The following is an 18083-nucleotide window of genomic DNA, read 5'->3' on the forward strand; positions in this document are numbered from 1 at the left end:
TGTCATGAGGTCCTCACTGATTTTCATTCACTTGAAGGTAGTAAACAATAGAGTTGGCCCCCCTGAAGCTTCCCCAGAGGAAACTGGGACTGTATAGAAATATAGTACACAACTTTTCTGTTTGTCTAACTTATACCAAGAAATTTGATTTCTGGCTTTCCTTTCCCTTCACAGTTGATTTACTTTTCTCTCCTACCCTCACTCCCTTCCTTTCTCCCTTTGTTTTCTCCTCTTTCTTCTCTCTTTCTCTCTCCTTTTTTTTGCCTTCTTCCTTCCTCTTTTCTCTCTTCTTTCTTTCTTTTCTTCCTCCCTTCCTTCTCTTGCCAAAAGTTCTGCAAGAGAAATGCTTTCAAATATTTTCTATATTTTATAAATTATAGATACTTTTAAGGTAGAGGAAGGGATGAAGGACATATTTCTTATCATAGGAGCATGCATTTAGAGCTGGGGCTGCTTAGAGGCTATTGAGTCCAACCACTTGATTTTATAGATGAGGCCCAGAGAGTTTAAGTGGCTTCACTAGGATCACGAGCTGGCAGATGATAAGCTAGCTAATAGCAAGCAGGACAGCTAGGTGGCAAAGTAGATAGAAAGCTGGAATTAGGAAGTTCTCAAATCCAACCTCAGACACTTACTAGTTGTGTGAGCTCAGGGAAGTCACTTAACCCTTTATTTGCCTCAGTTTCCTGAAGTGCAAAATGTAGATAATAATCACACCCACCTTCCAGGGTTGTTGTGAGGATGAAATGAGACAACCATCAATTATAAGGCACTTAGCACAGTGCTTGGCATAAGTTAGCTGTCATCATCATCAAAACCTGAGAAAATTGCATTCTGGAAAATCCTAATTCCTAGGAAGGTTTTCCTTATACAGAAAAAAACTTCCTCCCTTTAATTCCTATATATTGGTGATTGTTCTGCCCTATAGGCCATGCTAAACAAACCTAATCCCTTTTCCACTTGACAATCCTTTAAATATTTCATGATAAGCCTATCTGATCCCTTTTAGTTATTCTCATATAACATGGTTGTTCAAGTCCTCTCAACATTGTAGTTGCCTTCTTTTGGACACATTCCAGGTCATCAATCTACCTTCTAAAAGACAGTGCCCATAAGTCACCCATGATACTTCCAGCAAGTGACTTGCCCAGGGTCACTCAGCTAGTAAATGTCAAGTGTCTGAGGCCAGATTTGAACTCAGGTTCTCCTGATTCCAAGGCTAGAGCGCTATCCACTGAGCCATCTAGCTGGCTCCAAAGGACTATTCTTAAAGCTGATGTTAAGGATGGAAGTTTATTAATTAGTCTAGTTCAAATGCAGAGGGATACTTCCTTAATATGTTAATTGAGCCTTAATATGTTAATTGAGCAAATTTTTTAAAGGGAGCAAAAGAGATAATGTATGATCTTGGGCCCTTCCTGAATAGCATTTTCTTCTTTCTGGCTATGTTCATAGGATAGTGACATCATGGATTGAAAATAGAAGAATAAAAACTGAAAAGAACCAATTCCTTTTGTTTACTTGATAGCAAACTACAATCATATTTTTTCCCCCTTCACTAAATCAGTTATTTTGGCATCACAAACCAGCCTTTCTCTGTGATACATTCTGAACAGTAAAGGGACTCTTCCTCCTGGAGGGCTTCATTTCCCAAAGCCTCATGTTGTAAGGGTAAGTAAGAATCCATCCTAGGCTTAATCTGAATAATGATTTAAAGAACAGAAGTCCTAATTTATGCCCTACTTTATACTTCCTGCAATTTTCTAGCATCTCTGGCAATTGCTTTCCAAGGAATCCATTTCACTGTGAAATGCAAATTAATGTTACAAAAACAATCAGGTTTTCCAATCATAGTATTTACCTGTGCTGGACACTGTAGCAAAGACCAGTAAGTAGGTGGTATGGAATCATGGTTATAACCTAATGCTCAGAGTTGGGTTGCTGGCTTCACATGATAAGCAAATGGCTTGAGCTGACTAAATAAATAACTGAAGAGAGGTGGGGGAAAGTCATCTGCTTTTTCTTCTGTTGAAGTTCATTTTCAAATAGGATTATTTCACTTTTAAGTTAACAATATTGGACTTTTTAAAAATCACTTTCCCCAAAATATGAATATCTGAAGAATTTGTGAATTCATCTATGTAGGGAGCTTCCCATGTAGGAATTAGCTCCACTGATAAAATAACTCTGAATGAATTGTGTGAGGCACGTGGAAGTTTAGTGACAGGTACAGGGTCATACATTTAGTAAGGTGGTTGGATTTGGACCCAGGTCTTCCTGATGCCAAGTCCAGCACCCCCATTCTCTATGCCAGGCTATCTCTATACTTCCCCCCCAAATCCCCCTCCCCCAATTTTAAGATATTTAAATATCTCCATGAAATTCTTAAGAGGAGGGGAAGAGTGATGATAAAAGTTCCTACTTAATTCAAAAGCAAGAAACACCTAAGAAATTAACCCAAACTCTTGTGGATGGAATGCTTCATCCTACTGTGTCAAGCAATGTTCTCTTTGATAAGCAGCTTCAGCAGGCTCTGGCCACGGTCAAGGTTCCTTGTCAGAGTTCTACCTCACAGGCCAATCTTTAAGAGGCTCTCATGATATCTTTTCTCCAGGTTTCATTTCAAGCCATTTGCCCCAGAGAAGTCAGATATCCTTCAGGCATTTAAAAAAACACCACTGCCAAACTTAAAAAGATCAGACAGCAAGCATTGCCAAAGACAAGAGCCACAAAGAAAGCGAACTTACTGTAGCTACTTTCGCTATCGCTGGCATTAGAAGAAAGATGTTCTGCAAGAACAGTAAAGCAAATTAAAGAGATACCAAGCATTGTGGAGCAGCTGAAGCTGAAAAGGGGCACGGTCATGCAGTCAACAGAAAGGTGAGCAGAAGTGAACTTGGAGCCAGAGAGAATGAGCTCGTTCTGGAAAAACTTCAGCTACATGAGAAAATGAAGATGAAAACTTAATCTCTGTATTATGGGGATCCACCCATCCAGTCACCCACCCATGGATTTTTTAGGCACGTTGCATGCTCATTTTTTCTCCAATGAGGGCCAATTCTTCAGGTATATAAAAGTTACTCAATTACGTTTAAAAAACCCTCTTGCCCTGTTCATACATCAATGATTTCCCAGGCTACTTTGACAAAGGCTGGTGGGTCCAGGCATGATGATTTTTTTTATGAAAACGGCTCTTTTCAGTCTGAAGGGATAGTTTACATGCAGGATCTTCTGTCCTTCCAACTAGATGTTGGTCTCTGTGTAGGAGTTCTTGGTTAATACATAATACCCTTTATTAGTATGAATGTATGTGTTGTTTTTTTTCCCCTGACACTTTCTAAGAAGTAGTTCCAGGGAAGGAAACAGTTGAAATAATTTTCTGCTTTGGTTCATGAGAGCAAAAGTGTTTGGTGAGCAATTGAGCCACTTGTAAAGACTCCAATAGTGAGTTATGTATTTATTTGTTTTCTTCTAAGGATCTAGTTAGTTGAGTGATAGCTCCTTAGGGAAGAGATGGATGAATGCCAACACATGAAAGCATGTTAGAGAACATATCTCAGGGTCATATGGGTTTTACTACATACATACATTTACTACATAGGCTCCTATTTCTCCAACCTTTCCTCATTCCCTCCTGATTATTATACTTGTACTTATGATTTGGATTATTAAGTTATGGTTGCTGAAGTAGTCACTTTAACAAAAATATTTCTATTAGAGATGACATAGTTATTGCTTATCTCACTTTTGGAGATTTTTATATATTTCTCAACAATCAACAATTATGATGGATCAGTTATGGGTGACTGCATTGGCTGAATGCCCATGTGGAATGCCATTTTGTTTTTTATATGTAAAAATATTATAATTTATTTAATATTATACATTGTTTCTGGCAAGTTAGACTGGTTTGTGGAAGCATGTGCTAATGAGGGCAAAATCTTTGGGTCAGGCCACACAAAGGCTTTTTAGCTTGACTTTTATTTTCCTGATTACAACTGTACCCCTAACCTTGGGCAAGCCACATCATACTGTTGAATATGGGGAAATTGGGATAGAGAGTACAAACTGACTAATTAGTACATATGCAACCCCACTGATGCAGAAACAATTCAAAATATGTATCTTAATAACTGTGGGTCAGTAGTGCCACATATATGCACATAGAAACCTCTTTGTTTTATGATAATGGAATTTAAGTAACTTAGAATATCTAATTAACAAAGTCATTGCTGGAAAAATTCCTAATAACACCATGTACCTACAAAGACTCCCTTGTAATATCAAATTCATTAACTGTCTCAACTCCCAAATATAATGTCACAAGGAAATTGTCTTTATGAAGAAAGACAGCAAGATTTAAACCATGTCCATGTAGTAGGTAAAGGCTCAAATCCCTGATTTTTTTCTTCATTTATCAGCTGATGGTATTAAATGGAGAAGTCCAATAAGCCTTGGGAATAATTTTTCTTTTAAAAAAGCTTTGCTCATTAACTCAATTTCAAGAGGATATCAAGCACACATTTGAAATGTTCATAGCACCTGGTCTTAAGTGATCTTAATTTACTGATCTTAATAACAGTGTTACAAATATTTGTTTTTTTTTCTTCTTCTAAGAATGAAAATTAGCCAGACCCCTCTCATTGTTGTTGACATTATCTCTTAAATGTTATCAGTCAGAATTTGGGTTTCAGCCTTAATTATTATATGGATAACAACATGGGCACTTAATTCAGGTAGGAAAATTCTTTGACAAAAAAAGTTTAAATTCATGACGACATGCAGATAAGACATAGTTAATTCTCTTTGTCTAGAAGCTAGGAAACATCTGTTTGAAGACAGAAAATCTTAGTCAACTATCTGGATGTTCATTTAAAGGCAGAGATTTTTGATTTTGTTAAAAATCAAAGACTAATTAAGTACCTTGTTTACTAGGGCAGAAATTGGATCCATAAAGTATCATCCTCATTTTTGAGTCCTGCCCCCAAGGCTTTGGAAATTTAAATAAAATAGTTAACAACTGTTTAGTATTTAAATATTATAAAATTTTAAAGGGTGTATATACTAAGAACACACATTTTAAAATCACTTTATTTAATATTTTTAAGTAGAAAAACCATAAAATAATATCTGGCATAATCAGAGGCACTCTGTAGCTGGGCAGAGAGAGAGAATCTTAAGTAAGTCTTTTTTATGTAGCCCTTTGGAATTGAATTAGGCCAACAAAAGCTTTTTATAGAATAAGTGATGAACCTAGTTGTTAATTTGGACACCAATAGATTATTTGTTCTTTATCTGTAATGATATTTTGACTTTTTAGTATAACCATGCATAATAATTGAGTGATATTAGATCTGATATATTCAACCTAGGTTTAAGAACTCAGTTCAGATAGATGTGGAATGTTCTAATAACACTGAATTTTTTGGATTAAAATTCTCTGCATTGAACTTCATGTCTTCTTAAAAAATCTGTTCTGGGCACTTCATTATTATTTTTGGATCTGATCCAAGAAAATGAACTGAGAATAAGTAGAGCTTCATTTACAATACTTTCACCAGAGTTTATTGGCCACTGAATCACCATCTCAGATGGATGGCATAGAATCCATACCACAACCTTGTCACCAGGCATGCTAATGCTCCAAAGCATTCTGGATAGTTGGACATTACTTTCATCTTTTAAAGAGCTCCAGAGAATAAAATTTTACAATTTGCTCTGTCAGAAAATTCCTTCTTAACCAAATTTAAGATGATGGCATAGTCCTTAAAGAAGGCTATGAAGTCTCTTAGCAATTTCTCTTCACATGGACTGAAGCCAAACTTTTCTTATTTCTCTCACTGTTACCTAAAATATGAGTATGAATTATGTATAATTTTTTTTTCTGAAATACTTTCCAGTGATTTGCTGTGTGATAATCAACAAATAAGATTATCTATGACAATAACCTATACACCTCAATTAAAGAAAATAAGATTCATCATCATGAGTAAAATTGTTTGCTCTCTTATCACTGGGTCTATACATAAAAACTAAATGTGGCAAGGGGGGGTGTGTGTTGGAGAATTTCAGCCAGTTGAATTTAGATATCCATCTGGATCTCATTTTTGTCTGTGATACATATATAAAGAAAATCCTCTCAGCTTGATTGAATTATACTCCTTTCTGTGTGGAACTGTACATCCATACATCTTTCTCATTTTTGTTTGTTGAAGTTTTTAGGCCAGTGGTGATTATATTTTTCAGTTTTTAAGGAATTTTGATGGAATTTTTTTTTATCTTTATGGGCTATACATGCCGAGATTTTGTTAATATGTCCCTAAGTTTCATGTTCTTTTTCCATCTCACAAGCCAATGTTAAAGTACCCCATTGGTCAAGAACCCCAGAAGATAAAGTTTTCATCTTTAAAAAGATAAGCAGCTACCCAAGACCCAATTCTCTTCTTTTATTTCTGAGAAGCTGTATCACAATGAGCAATTTTGGAGAACGAATACTGAGTTTCATCATGGAGTTGGCTTAAATAACTCTGGAAAATGGAGCCCAGTCCAATGTCTTTTTGTTTTGAACACAAGAAATGAACAGCTTCTGAGAATTTTGCACTGTGTTATTAAAGAAAGCACACTGAGTATGTGATGCAGTTGCAAAGAAATCACAAAATTTCTGGACTCTGTTATTTGGTGCCTATGTGATAGAATCAGCATTGAAGGAAGAAAAAAAACAGGCAGTGTACTATGGTGGGTAAGTGAAGTTATTAATTTGGAAGAATGAGGAACTACCTAATGCATTCTTATGACATTAATTCTATAGACTAGATGAATTCCAATTGGTTAGCTTTGTCACTCTAGACCACAAAATGGAGAACCTGACCATCTGATTATTATTTAATGCAGTTAATAAATTACTGATAGACAAATGAATGTTTCCCAGACTGTATTATACAAACTCTTCAAGCCGGATCACTGTAAGTCAGAAAAAGAAATCAGTTAAGGTTAGATCACAAAAGCATGTTCATGAAAGATCACATGGCTCATTATTTATTTTCTGCGAATGCATGTCCCCCTTACCTATGAAACAATGACTTCTGCAAATAGCACAGCACTAACCAACTGCAGGAATGGGGAATTCAATTAAATAATCCCTTGTGAAAATACCGAAGCAAGAACACAAACTGCATTGCTACTCTAATGTTCTAGAACCCTTTGGTTGTTCTTCCAGTCAAGTGTGGGTTCTTCCTCTTTGCAAGGCTACTAGGCAGCAGAGAAAGTGATGCAAGCATGTGCATCAGGGACCATGTTGGGAGCACCACATGATCAGAAATGGAAGGTGTTCCCCAACACATAAGTTAGAGTGCCTAGCACACTATGTAGTTTAATGTTGACATGCAGAACAAAACAACTGAAAACTATTTTGGGGAGGTGGGGTGGTAGGGTGGGGAGCATTCACAGCTGGGTTACAAATGAAATTCATATGCATGCTAGGAATAGAAGTTCTTCAGAAAAGAAACAAAAGTCAAACTGAAAAGTAAAGGAGGGGGGAGGGAAATTTTTTTAAAAAAAAGAAAGAAAAAATAAAGAAAAGAAGGAAAAGGAAAGTTACAGTGACCATTCCTGGGAACTTACTCAGAGTCTTTGTTCCATAACCGTCGTCACCTAATCCGGGGATGTCCTGCATGGAAGTCCCCAGAGAGAGCAATGAGAGAGGAAGAACAGCCGTAGAAGAGGAAGGAAGAAGTCAGTGGAATTGAAATGGATACTACCATGACAGACCATGATGACTAAGCAATCTGGATCCTTGCTTTCTCTCTCTCTCTCTCTCTCTCTCTCTCTCTCATTTTTTTTGGAAACAACTTTCACCCCATAATCTGCAGTTGGAGACTCACTCTGGTTTTTTTCCCAAGAAAAATCAGAGCTCCAAAAGTAAAATGATGTAAACAAAGAAAATTTCAGCAAAAGCAAATGGAGCCCAGTCAACACTACACAAAATATGCCAAGTGCACAAACAATCAAATTCCACTTAGATTTTCACAACATATCCACAGATTCACTGGTTAAGATTGAGTGCAAACTGCTGAACGAACTTAAATTTAATTCCCAATTTAAAACAAAAGAAAACAAACAAAAAAAGGAGTTGGACAATATTAGATGTTGGTAACCAACAGAGATAATGAGCAAACTTTTGGCTAGCCTTCCAAAATAGGAATGCAGAAAGGGACCCCAGGCTTTCTGTCCCAGTTTGGATCAGATTATCTCATTCTTTTGAGAATTCAAATGGATAAAATGCAAGCCCAAACAAAGGTATGATGTGGCTAAAGTTGAATTCTTTGGCCTAGAGTCCAGGCCACAATTTTGATGAGTCTCTTCCCAATTTTTTTTTTGAGGAATAAATGACATTCCAAAGAAATAGAGCATGAGCTAGATCCAGAAAGCAGTCAATCACTGGTCACAGTAGTAATACCTCACCTGCCTGCCTCGCCTGTCCTGTTTGTTTGCCTAGACATGTGGGGGAGGTTGTGCCATGAGTGTCGTGCTTCCTGGTAAAGTTGGCTGTGCATGTGCTGTGTGTGACATTTGTCTCCAAAAGTCTACTTACGTTCTGGATCACTGGTTTCCTGCTCACTCTGCTCCTTGCTCTTGTAGAATGGGAATTTTCGTGAAAAGATGAAGCTCTTTTTACGCTTGTCATTGAATGACTGTGAAGGAGAAAAGGCATGGGGCAAAAACAGGGACGTCTAATTGTTGTCACGCTCATGCTGACAAAACAACTAGTTTGTAAAAGTTGAGACAACTGCAGTGATGCAAATTGGGCTTCTCAAAAATAATGGTGGGGTATCACCAAAGAGCCATACTTTAATAGAAAGTACTAAGAAATTTGAAGGGCAACCCCTTTAAATATACCATATCATTGATGACATCAAGGACAAAGTATCTGTTGGTGAAACATTTCTTGCAAACAAGAAGTAGAAAAAGTTTCTCTGAAGAATTAGAATGATTTTTTTTTCTTGAAGCCTACCTGAGGATGAGAAAATAAGTCTTTTCAATAAGTATTAAATTTTAAATTATTTTTAAAAATGTGAAACTTTACATGGATGAGAATTTTAGATTTTTAGAGCTGGATGGGAACTTAGAGATGATTTATTTCAACCTGTCATTTTATGGATGAAAAAATTCTGTCCTACTGTGTGCGACCAAAGGGAGGATAGTTGTTCTCAAGGTAGCAACATTAATTACTAAATCAAGAATTCACAATGTGAACAGTTGAAGAGAATTCTAACCATTAAAAGTATAGTCTTCATAGATATAAATTACCACATAAGATGGTATAAGAACACTAACAGGATTGATTTTTAAATAAGCATACCAGAATTGCTATAGTCAAGTGAGTGTTCTCTTCTTTCAAAATGGTCACCTTGAAAAGTTATACAACTTATTTCACTGATGCTTCCTTTGCTCATAATGGTCTTAGAGCTCTTCATAGGTTCACTCATCAGTCAGAACTCTCCTCTTGCTCCTTCATCACCTATCTTCAAAATTTCTACTGGAACCTTGGGATTTTTCTTCAGAGTCAAGCTACAAGCCACATAAAGACATTACTTTAATGTCCTGCCTCAATTGCTTTTTTTTTTTAACCAAAGAAGATCTTTCCCAGCTTGGTTTCTTTGTTTACTGTATAGGATTTCAAATGAGTTGCAAGGTAGTGTGCATGGATGTAACAGAAAAAGGGATAGTTTGGGAGTTGGAGGACTTGGGTTTAGATCTCTACTTACTACCTGTGCAACCATAGTTAATTTGCTTAACTTTGTCATCTGTGAAATGAAAGGAATATATCTGGTGTAGCGGAAAAAGAAGTGGATTTGGAGTTGGATGACTCAGTTTAAATCTTGGCTTTGTTACTTAAAACTTCTGTGGCCATGACCAAGTCATTTAGTGTCTTTGGGTCAGTTTTTCATTTGTAAAATGAAGGGTTTGGACTATATGATCTCCAGGGTCCCTTCTAGCTCTAAATATATGATCTTATGGTACTCTCCCTACTTTGAAGTCTATGCTCTTACAACTCTGAGCTACTTAAAAAAAATCAAATTTGTCCTAAAAATAGGAATCATGAGGGATAAATGTAAGAATTAGGAACCATTTCAGAAGGACATTCCAGGTATTCTGGAAATGGTTTCAACAATGGCGGTCTCTTTGAAATAAGTGTATAGCCTTTCAAGAGACAAGTCTGAAAAAGACAACAAACATAGAAATATATAGGTTCTGGGCTTGTTCTTAATTTGAGAATTAGTCATGATATTTTAGTCACATCTCCTGTATAATAAATTGTGCTATGTAAGATTTGGGACTTGTTCAAGTCATCTAAAAGGCATACATTCTTTCTTGGTGGTATTCCGCTTTTATCCTTCGATATTAATTTTGTTAACCGCATGCAATTGTCACCTAATACTCTTTTCTATTAGGAAAATAGACTCAAATCAGGGGCTTTTAGGTGTAAATATGATTATAGATTAGATTAGATGTGTAATCATTAGGAATAACAATATATTTCAAGCTAGAGTCTAAAAATTGAGGCCATTTGGAGGGTTAGGATATAGAATATAATATGAGAATATTATAGTTCTCTAAGAAATTAATAACAGAATAAGTGGTAAGTCCTCATTTGGGACAACAGAAAGTATCATCTCAGAGTTCATCCTCATTCCAAAAACAGTTTTGCTTAGTACAGACTTTACAATTGGGTGGCAAATCCTCATCCAGAGACAATTCTGGGAACCCATGGAGATTTTCACAGTTTAATGGGGGAAAATCCTTGGAGCAAAAATGAATAATACTCTTGCATCACTCCAGTTTCATGACACTTTTACAGTTCAAGCATATTTAAACTTCATTAACTTAAAACAACAACAACAAAAAAACCATGTCAGAATTAATGATTTGTGATCATCAGACATTCAACTTGAACATTATGGGTGACTGTCATGCAAAAAGAAAACAGGTTTCATGCAGTTTGGAAACAATGCCAACAGGAAATAAAGCCTGAGAACAATGTGGAGACACAAAGAACGTAAAGGACATGGTGGTGGGCCCCAAACTGGGTCCGCATGCAAACCAGTTCATTTAATGATCTAACAGGGGCCAAATGAAAATGCCAATGTGTTTTTAGTGATTAGTTCTCATCTTTTAAATCAAGATGTAATGTGTTCACATTTCTCAAGTATGAAAATGTTGTGTATCATGAGTCATCTGATTTTGACATAATAATAATAATAATAATAATAATAATAATAATAATAATAATAATAATAATACTGGCCACCACACTTGTAAAATAACAAAAAAATACAAAATAATACCTCAAAAATAAAATCATCTACAACATCAGTTTTATTACCAAATGCCGTTTCATATTGGAATTAAAGAGAAAATAATGAAATTGAAATAATTAAGTTTTTCTGTGGTTTCAAGTAGATACATAATTCAAATCATCATTTTAGTCCATATTTACATATTTAAAATAACAATAAAACATCTTTTAAAAAAACCAACCAAACATTTCCCCAAATTTTAACAAACATTCTTGAGGTCATATTTAAATGTTCCAACCAGAAGGGTGTTTCATTGCTGTTGTTTATAATGCTTTTTTAATAATCTGGAAGGTGTAGGAACTCTTGGTATTATAAACTCCCTCCACTGATGCAGATTGGCAATTTGGCTGTAATTCATAGTTTGAGAGAATTGCCAGGGGGGCACTGGGAGCTTAAGCTAAGTGGGTAAGATATGAATCCTGGTCTTTCTGATTCCAAGGCCAATTCTCCAACCACCATGGCATACATTACAAGGCTGTACTGAAATAATCTCCCTGTATGCTACAATATTAATGTATTATGTGATTATATAGGTTTTCTCCCTGCTGTATTTTTTTTTAATTTAGAAAAGCAAAATCTGTTATTCAATTTTAGATGAAAGTAATAAATTAGCAATTTTACCATTTATAACAGGCATACATCTTTAACAACCACAGGCCTGGTATAAAACTGTATTTTTACCCATATATATCTAATAAATAGTTATTTCTATGCAATAATTCTATAAAATTCTAATCTATTAAAATTTAATTATAGTTTTATAACTGATTAAATGATAGATAATTATAGGTAATCCTAGAGTTTTATTTTAAGTAATATTTAAATGTCCAAGGACTGAAGACATGCCTATGGGAACATTTACAGATGGGTATGACCTTTAATACTGTTAAACTGTGATTTGTGTTGTCAAAAGTCATCTCATACTTTCCTACCTCCCAGCACTTATACATGGTGACCCCTATGCTGTAAACGCCCTTCCTTCTGATTTGCACCTTTTGCAAATCAGCCTTAAAGACCCAGTTTATTGAAATTACACCCTAAAATTACATACCCTTACACCATGAAATTTTCTTTGATCTCTGCTCCTATCCACAAGTGCTCTCTCTCTTCTTAGGACTCCCTTCTGACTTTGTCTTTCTCCTACGTATTTCACATAACAGACTATTCTGTGTTATGGTACTTGTGACTCCTGTCTTATGTCACCCTGGACTATAAGTTCCTTGAGAGCTGATGCTATCATCCTTGTACCCAAACTTCCTGCCCAGCATCTAGCACAGGGCCTAGGATAGAGCCCAGTTAATAACCTGCTATGATAGATGCTTAATAAAAGTTGACATTTAAATGCCTGTTGATCGCAGTACTTTATGACTACTGAACATGGGTAAATTAAGGAAGTCTAAGAATTCCATTTCAGATTTTTCATGGTCAACTCCTCACGGATACATATAAGGATTCAGAGCACAATCAAAGTAACAAGTGCTCTACTCTCTTTAGTTAACAATGCATTCTGTCATCTAAGAAAGATGCCGTTTTTTACTTCAATGCTTTTGTTTCCACAGACCACTGAGTACTTATTTGTTTAAACCAACAGCTGTAATATGCTATTGAATCAACCATTTTCTGCCTGGTTATCGATCTATAATTCACTATCCTTATAATAATAGGGATCAGAGATCTTGAACTCAAAGTGAGGCCATCTAGTCCAATTTCCTTATTTTACAGATGGGGAAACTGAGGTCCGGAAAGGATGAGATACTTGCCCAAGGTCATACAGTTAGGAACTGAGGAAGGATTTGAACGTAAATACTTTGGTTCTTGGGCAATGTTCTTTTCACTATACCAGGGGACACTGATATTTCTAAATGGACCATACTAATTTTGTAGCTTTTATAACAGAGTGGGAAAACTAAAACCAGGCTTTAATGAAGTAGATTAGGAAGAGTAATTGCAAAGTAATTTCCTCTCTCTCCCCAACCCCCACACCTGAGGGGAGGGGAAAAATCAGAGCATGACACACTTAATTTCTGTGAGGCATAAACATTTCTTGTCTTAGAATGAAAGAGAACATACAAGTACCCTCTCCAATCAAGTATGTGGGTCTTTTGTTTATCTCATCCTGTAGCTGTAGATGTAATACTTTTTTATGTTGTGACAGACACTAAAAGCCCTCTGCAGCAGGAGGCAGCTGCCTTCCTTGGCCTTCAGAATCCCCCAAAATCCTATGTCAAGTGACATGAAGCTAACCCAAAACCACAACCTCCTGGCAAAGGGGAATGGAGATAAAATAAGGGTCTTCTCTAGAAAATCACAGCCCAGAGTTTCCAGAGATGGGTGGCTGGATCTTGGCTTGAAGTCCTTTCTTCTTTGGGAGATCCTGAATTCAGGGGTATGGTTCCTTTTTCCTTCCCATCTTCCTAAACTCTTCCCTTGCTTCCCTCCCCCTCAAGTTTTAGATTGGCAAATTATTTCTACCATAACACCTAAAACAGGATCATAGATCAGTGTAGAGCAAGCCTGCACAACTTGTGGCCTCTGGGCCACTTACAGTCCCGGACCTCTTGCAGCACGCCAAAGGATTTCAGGTGGCCCCACAAAAAATGTAGAGGAAAATAGTCTTTACATTTTTTGTGGGCCACCCGAAATCCTTTGGCATGGCTGTAAGTGGCCCATGGGCCATAGGTTGTGCAGGGCTCGCATAGAGCTAAGAAGGCGCTAAGAGACCATCTAGTACAAATGCCTGATTTTACAGAGGCAGCTGGATGATGTGGTGGATAGACCACTGGACTTGGAGTCGGGAGTTTGAATCCTGCCTTAGACATTTGCTGCTGGGTAACTGGGAGTGAGCCACTTGATCTGACCTCTCTTTGACTCGGTTTCCCCATCTGAAAAGTGGGGATACGACTGTTGTGAGGATCAAATGAGATGAGTGAAGTACCTTGCAAAATTTAAAAATATGATCAATACGCTAGTTATTGAGACATTTGACCTCTCTGCGGCTCATTGACAAAGTAGATTGGCTGAGTTCTCTTCCATGTCTAAATCTGTGGTCTCATAATTTGGAGTTATGGGTGAGGAAACAGGACTAGAATGGTTAAGTAGCTTCCCAAAGACCAATGTAGTCAGAAAAGCATAAGAGGGAGTATCTAAAGTCAGGTCTTTGATGCCAAAGTCTTTGCTTGTTCCCTTGTATTGTACAAATGTACTCAACTGGATTTACATTTAAAAATCATGCTTAATGTTGCTAGCTTCTTTATTTTGGGGAGAAATTTCTTTACTTTTAATTCCCATTTTCCCAACCTGTCCAACCCTCTAAACCACTACCTTCTTATCTTAGCTTCTTCCCCATTTTCCTCCTTTAACTACCCACTATCTATACCTGTTGAAACCCTGTCCTTTGAGGTCCAGGTAGCAAACACTGCCTCCATCACAAAGTCTTCCCTGATTGCCACAGTGGACAATGATTCCTTCCTCATCAGTTATCATCTCACTTTGTGAACAGATCTCATTTTAATCTGTAATGATGGTTTTGCCTTTCCAATTCTACTGAAGGCTCCTTGAAGTTGCTGGTTGTGGCCTGTTTCACATTGTATTTGAGTCTAAGGCAGATCTGAAAGAGCAGTTGAATGGGACAGAACTTCATAGAAAGGATGTTCAAGGCCACTAATTCAATTCAGTAGTGAACAAGTCAAACGCCTATATATGTGCCAGGCACTGTGTTAAGGGCTGGAAATACAAAAAAAGGCAAAAACAGTCTCTTCTCTCAAGGAGCTCACAGACTAATAGGTGAGACAACATGCAAATAATTATGCTCGAATAAGATATACCCAAGATAAAATAGGGGTAGTCTCAGAGGGAAGGCACAAGCATTCAGTAAATAATAAATGCTTGTTTAGTGAATTTTTGAAAAGGTTTTAGGGAAGAGAAAAGGGAAAAATATTTCTAAAGGTAAAGTACTGGAATCTGTTTAAAGAAATCTATGTCCATACCTTTTAAAAATTTTATTGTATACACAATGAGCATAAGGGGCACCACTGGGAAGAATTCGAAAGGTGATAATTTGGATAAGAGGGAATTGGTAAGATGAGCAGGCAGAATGAAAGGAGAGCTGTCAGAGCATTCCTCCTGACCTAGTGGAGGAGGGAGAAGAATCAGGTTCGTCATTTATTAAAATGTGGACTGGGGATGGATAGTTGTTAGTCCAAAAATGGAGCACTAAAAGCTTGAAATGCGTAAGACAATAACATGCCTCACTGGTCATCACCTTGAAGCTGGCCTGTGCTTTGGGAAGTCAAGAGAGATAAGCAATCCCCCAAAGAGTTGGGAAATTACATCCCTCAAGAGTCTCCCCTCTCATTCTTTCTCAACCACATTTTTGGGTCAAGTCACAATTTAGAAAAAAACATATCATGTAATTGGCCAATCAGGGATGGGGATGGCTCATTTCAAATGAAGGAGTCCATGAAGTCCTTGCTACAAGAGTGTGTGGCAGACTCTAATGGAAATGCTAAGCAGTTGCAGATACTGAATGATATACAGAATGTGAGAATTTCAGAACTTCAGAAGCCTCTTATAGTAATCCTGTGCTATCTACATATGAGCATTTGACGAGCACAGGCTGCTTGTCTACGGCTAGGAAGACTTCTACAAACTAAACAGTTGGCTGGATTCCTTCACTAGACAGGCAGATGTTGGCTGTTGTGTAACTCCTCACAGACTACCTGTCTGGGGCTTATCTTTAGCTGTGCTGAGCTGTGTTCTGTATATGAGTTACTTTTACTTACACCTTAGTTTATCTTAGATAGGCCCCTCTTGACTTATACAGAGTAGAACATTCACTCTCTCATTTGCCACCCATTACTGTCTGTGTACCTCAAAAGAGCTCCCTCAAAATGGAGGCACATTTTTATAACTTTGTTAAAAGGACTATTTATGTCTACAACACTAAATATAGGCAGCTAGGAGGTACAGTGGGTAGAGTACTGGACCTGGAACCAGGAAAACCTGAGTTCAAATCCAGACTCACCAGCTGTGTGAACCTGGACAAGTCACTTAGCCTCTGTCTGCCTCAGTTTCTTTCTCTGTAAAATAGGGATAATAGCACTTACCTCCCAGGGTTGTCATAAGGATCAAACGAGATAGTATTTGTAAAATACTTTGCAAAGCTAAAAATGACATATAAATGCTAGTTATTATTGTTAATATTTGTTCTGGGCTCTGCCTTTACTAGCTATGAGACCTCAGATAAGTTACACTTTCTTTCTCTCAGAGCCTCAGTTTCTTTATCTACAAAAAAGAGCAGTTTAGAGTACATGAACTCTAGGATTCTTTCCAGCTTGAGGTCCTATGAGCTTAAAAAAGACACCCCCTCTTAGCCTAATTTCCTCCTTAAAATAGAGATAATAATTATTTTATCTATCCCACAGGGTAAATGGTTTGATAATATGAGATTTACAAAGTACTTTACAAACATTATTTCTTTTGATCCTCACATCAACCCCTGCCAGGTAGGTGCTATTATTATCCCTATTTCATAGGGAAACTGAGGCAGAGGTTAAGTGACTTGCCTAGGATCACACAGTCTTCCTGACTGTAAGTCCAACACTCCATCACTTGAGCCACCCTAGCTGTCTCTAGACTGGACTAAAATCCAGGTCTCATAACTTCTGATCTAATACCCTTTCTATTTTACCATTTTATCCATTAAAAATGTTGTATTTAACTCGAATTAGAACTAGGATTCAAACCTGAGTCCTCTGGCTCAAAAGTCAGTCATCTTTCCACTCTATCATGTTTATCTTTGAATTGTTACTTTAAAAAAGACTGAGCCCTCCCCAAACCAAGAAAGACGCGCACACCCCCCCCCCCCAGGAGCTTCACTAGTTTACTCACTTATTATTCTGACTGCAGATAACTGGAGCCTGGAATAATCAGAAATGAAGTCTGAGACATATAGGAGAAATGCCTTTGGAGATGAATTTATTAACACATCTGTGGAAAAGGCAAGTCTGCTAACAATTTTCAGCTAACCCTCATCTGAAAATCTGTAATGTTTCTCTAATGCACTTTTCCAGCTTTCTGTTTCTGATTTTGGCACGTTATTCATCACTGAAGTTGATATTTAGAGGAAAATATTCCCTTACATCCTTGTAGCTCAGGGCTCTGCAATTTTATTAGTTCATTTTTGGGATTTGGGATTTGGGAGATAGGGCTGCAGTGTGGTGAAGGGATACTGAAGAGTCCCAAATTCCCTGGACTAAGACATGAGAACCTCAGACTTCTAGAGCTGTCTTTAAAAAAGTACAATAGTGGGATTTTCCAGTATTAGTTAACTCATGTTTCTAATGAGTTAAATTTTACAAAATAGTTTGTTTACAACCTCCTTGGGAAACAGGTGATACAAATATTACTATCCCCATTTTGTTGTTGAATTGTTTAAGTTGTGTCCAGCTCTTGGTGACCCCATTTGGGGTTTTCTTGGCAAAGATACTGCAGTGGTTTGCCATTTCCTTCTGTAGCTCATTTTATAGATAAGGAAATTAAGGCAAACCGGGTTAAGTGACTTGCCCAGGATCACACGGCTAATAAGTGTCTGAAGCCAGATCTGAACTCAGGAAGATAAGTCTTTCTGACTCTACCCACTAGGCAACCTAGCTGTCATATCGTAGGGATTTAGTAAATACTTGTTCCCTTCCCTAAGGCTGTACAAGTCCTCAAATCCTGGTTCTG

At 37.2% G+C, this 18083-nt stretch overlaps 1 protein-coding gene across 11 annotated transcripts in view; it reads right to left on the reverse strand.

Annotated features, from left to right (window-relative positions):
- The window catches only part of DLG2 (discs large MAGUK scaffold protein 2), a 1818644-nt gene that overhangs the window by 29498 nt on the left and 1771063 nt on the right, over positions 1–18083 (reverse strand). For 7 of the 11 annotated variants that reach the window (XM_020993659.2, XM_078156954.1, XM_020993655.2 and 4 more), the window contains one exon: positions 8591–8690. In XM_020993659.2, the coding sequence (XP_020849318.1) occupies positions 8591–8690 (100 nt within the window). Of the gene's footprint in view, positions 1–7620; positions 7667–8590; positions 8691–18083 lie in introns of all 11 variants that reach the window. The other 4 variants (XM_078156955.1, XM_078156957.1, XM_078156958.1 and 1 more) reach the window with 1 other exon arrangement.

Source organism: Phascolarctos cinereus, unplaced genomic scaffold (assembly GCF_003287225.1).
Source record: "Phascolarctos cinereus isolate Bilbo 61053 unplaced genomic scaffold, phaCin_HiC Scaffold_726;HRSCAF=1367, whole genome shotgun sequence".
Lineage (NCBI taxonomy): Eukaryota > Metazoa > Chordata > Mammalia > Diprotodontia > Phascolarctidae > Phascolarctos > Phascolarctos cinereus.